Consider the following 1992-nt stretch of genomic DNA (forward strand, 5'->3'; position numbering starts at 1 on the left):
GTTATTAGTAAAAGGAGATCCCACCATCCATCCCTCTACATATCTCCAAATATTGCTCTCAGACACTCAAAGCGCAAGACTATCCCAAAAGAAACAAAGGATGGTTGCGGCAGAGACACCCGAAAAGTACCCGACAGTGCAAGAGGTTCGTACAAAATCTTACGATTCCTACAAAACGTTTTCATCAATTATATATATATATATAGAGAGAGAGAGAGAGAGAGAGAGAGAGAATATCCCTCTTCACACAATTTTCTTTTTTTCATTTTTATCTTCAGGCGGTGGAGGAACTAAAGAGAATGACAGACATAGGCTTCCCTGTAGCAGCCATGAGCATTCTGGGTTACCTCAAAAACATGATCTCGGTCGTCTGCATGGGAAGGCTGGGAAGCCTAGAGCTCGCAGGCGGCGCTTTAGCCATTGGCTTCACTAACATCACCGGCTACTCAGTCCTCTCAGGGCTGGCCCTGGGTATGGAGCCCCTTTGCAGCCAGGCCTTCGGTTCACGAAACTTCTCCATGCTCTCGCTTACTTTACAAAGAACAATTCTTCTCTTACTCGTCGCTTCATTCTCCATCGCCCTTCTATGGATTAACCTCGAACCCCTCATGCTTATCCTCCACCAAAACCCAGATATAACACGTGTCGCCACCCTATACTGCCGCTTTGCCATCCCGGATCTCTTTGCCAATAGCCTCCTTCATCCTCTTCGTATCTATCTGCGTAGTAAAGGCACAACGTGGCCTTTGATGTGGTCCAGTTTATTAGCAATCATTCTACACATTCCTATCACAATCTTCTTTGCATTCACTCTTCGTCTCGGAGTCCAAGGAATAGCAATTTCCACTTTTGTAACCAATTTCAACACGCTCTTCTTCCTTGTGTGTTATATTTTGTACAAACGCGCCGCTGAGGAGCCGCCTTTGTGTATGCCACTCTTAATGCAACTTTCGTCTTCGCCAGGTGAGGAATGGGGTAAGCTGCTTGGACTCGCCATACCAAGCTGTCTCGCCGTTTGTTTGGAGTGGTGGTGGTACGAGTTCATGATAATTCTAGCCGGCTACCTTCACAATCCTCGCGTGGCGCTTGCGGCATCTGCCATAGTAATACAAACCACCTCTCTCATGTACACATTACCGACAGCGCTGAGCGCATCGGTGTCTACCCGCGTAGGGAACGAGCTCGGCGCGAGGCGGCCGGAGAGGGCCCGTCTGGCGACAATGGTGGCAATAGGATTGGCCCTGGTGAGCTCGTTAGTGGGGTTGTTGTGGACCACTCTAGGGAGAGAAGCGTGGGGAAGAGTGTTCACAAAGGATAGCGATGTTCTGGAGCTAACCATGAGAGTTCTACCTATAATTGGAGTTTGCGAGTTAGCAAATAGCCCACAAACTACAAGTTGTGGGATTCTGAGAGGAAGCGCGAGGCCAGGTATTGGGGTAGGGATCAACTTTTATGCGTTTTATTTGGTGGGTGCACCGGTTGCCATCGTTTTAGCCTTTGTTTGGAAGCTAGGGTTTGTGGGTCTGTGTTATGGGCTTTTAGCAGCTCAAATTGCATGTGCGGTCTCCATCTTGGCGGTGGTCTACAAGACAGATTGGGAAAGAGAATCTCTAAAAGCCAAAGACTTGGTGGGAAAGACTAGTAGCAGCAGCAATGCATTATTTTTGCAAACACTAGTCAAATCATGTGAAGAAGAAAAAGATATTGAAAAGTGAAAAAACAGAGAAGGAAGGAAGGAATACACCATTCGGATTTTAACAGGACAGATTCTAAATACACTAGCTAGTTCGTTTCATCACTACGTGTTTAATTTCTTGTCTTTTCTTTCTCTAATTATATGTCGTTTTGTCTTTACCAATCTCCATGCATGTTGGTCCAAATAAAGTTTGATATATGGTAAAATAATATATTGATGTTGCAAGGATCCATCTCTTTTCTTTCTCTTTTTTGTAATATTGTAACATATACATACATATATATATATATATGTTC

At 45.0% G+C, this 1992-nt stretch overlaps 1 protein-coding gene across 1 annotated transcript; it reads left to right on the forward strand.

Moving 5' to 3' along the window:
- Positions 1-1776, forward strand: LOC133858879 (protein DETOXIFICATION 55-like). The gene is made up of 2 exons (XM_062294333.1): positions 1-145; positions 279-1776. The coding sequence occupies exons 1-2, from the start codon at positions 101-103 to the stop codon at positions 1713-1715; spliced, it is 1482 nt and encodes a 493-aa protein (XP_062150317.1). The 5' UTR covers positions 1-100; the 3' UTR covers positions 1716-1776.
- Positions 1777-1992: the final 216 nt, after the last annotated feature.

Source organism: Alnus glutinosa, chromosome 1, assembly GCF_958979055.1.
Source record: "Alnus glutinosa chromosome 1, dhAlnGlut1.1, whole genome shotgun sequence".
In the NCBI taxonomy this organism is placed as follows: domain Eukaryota; kingdom Viridiplantae; phylum Streptophyta; class Magnoliopsida; order Fagales; family Betulaceae; genus Alnus; species Alnus glutinosa.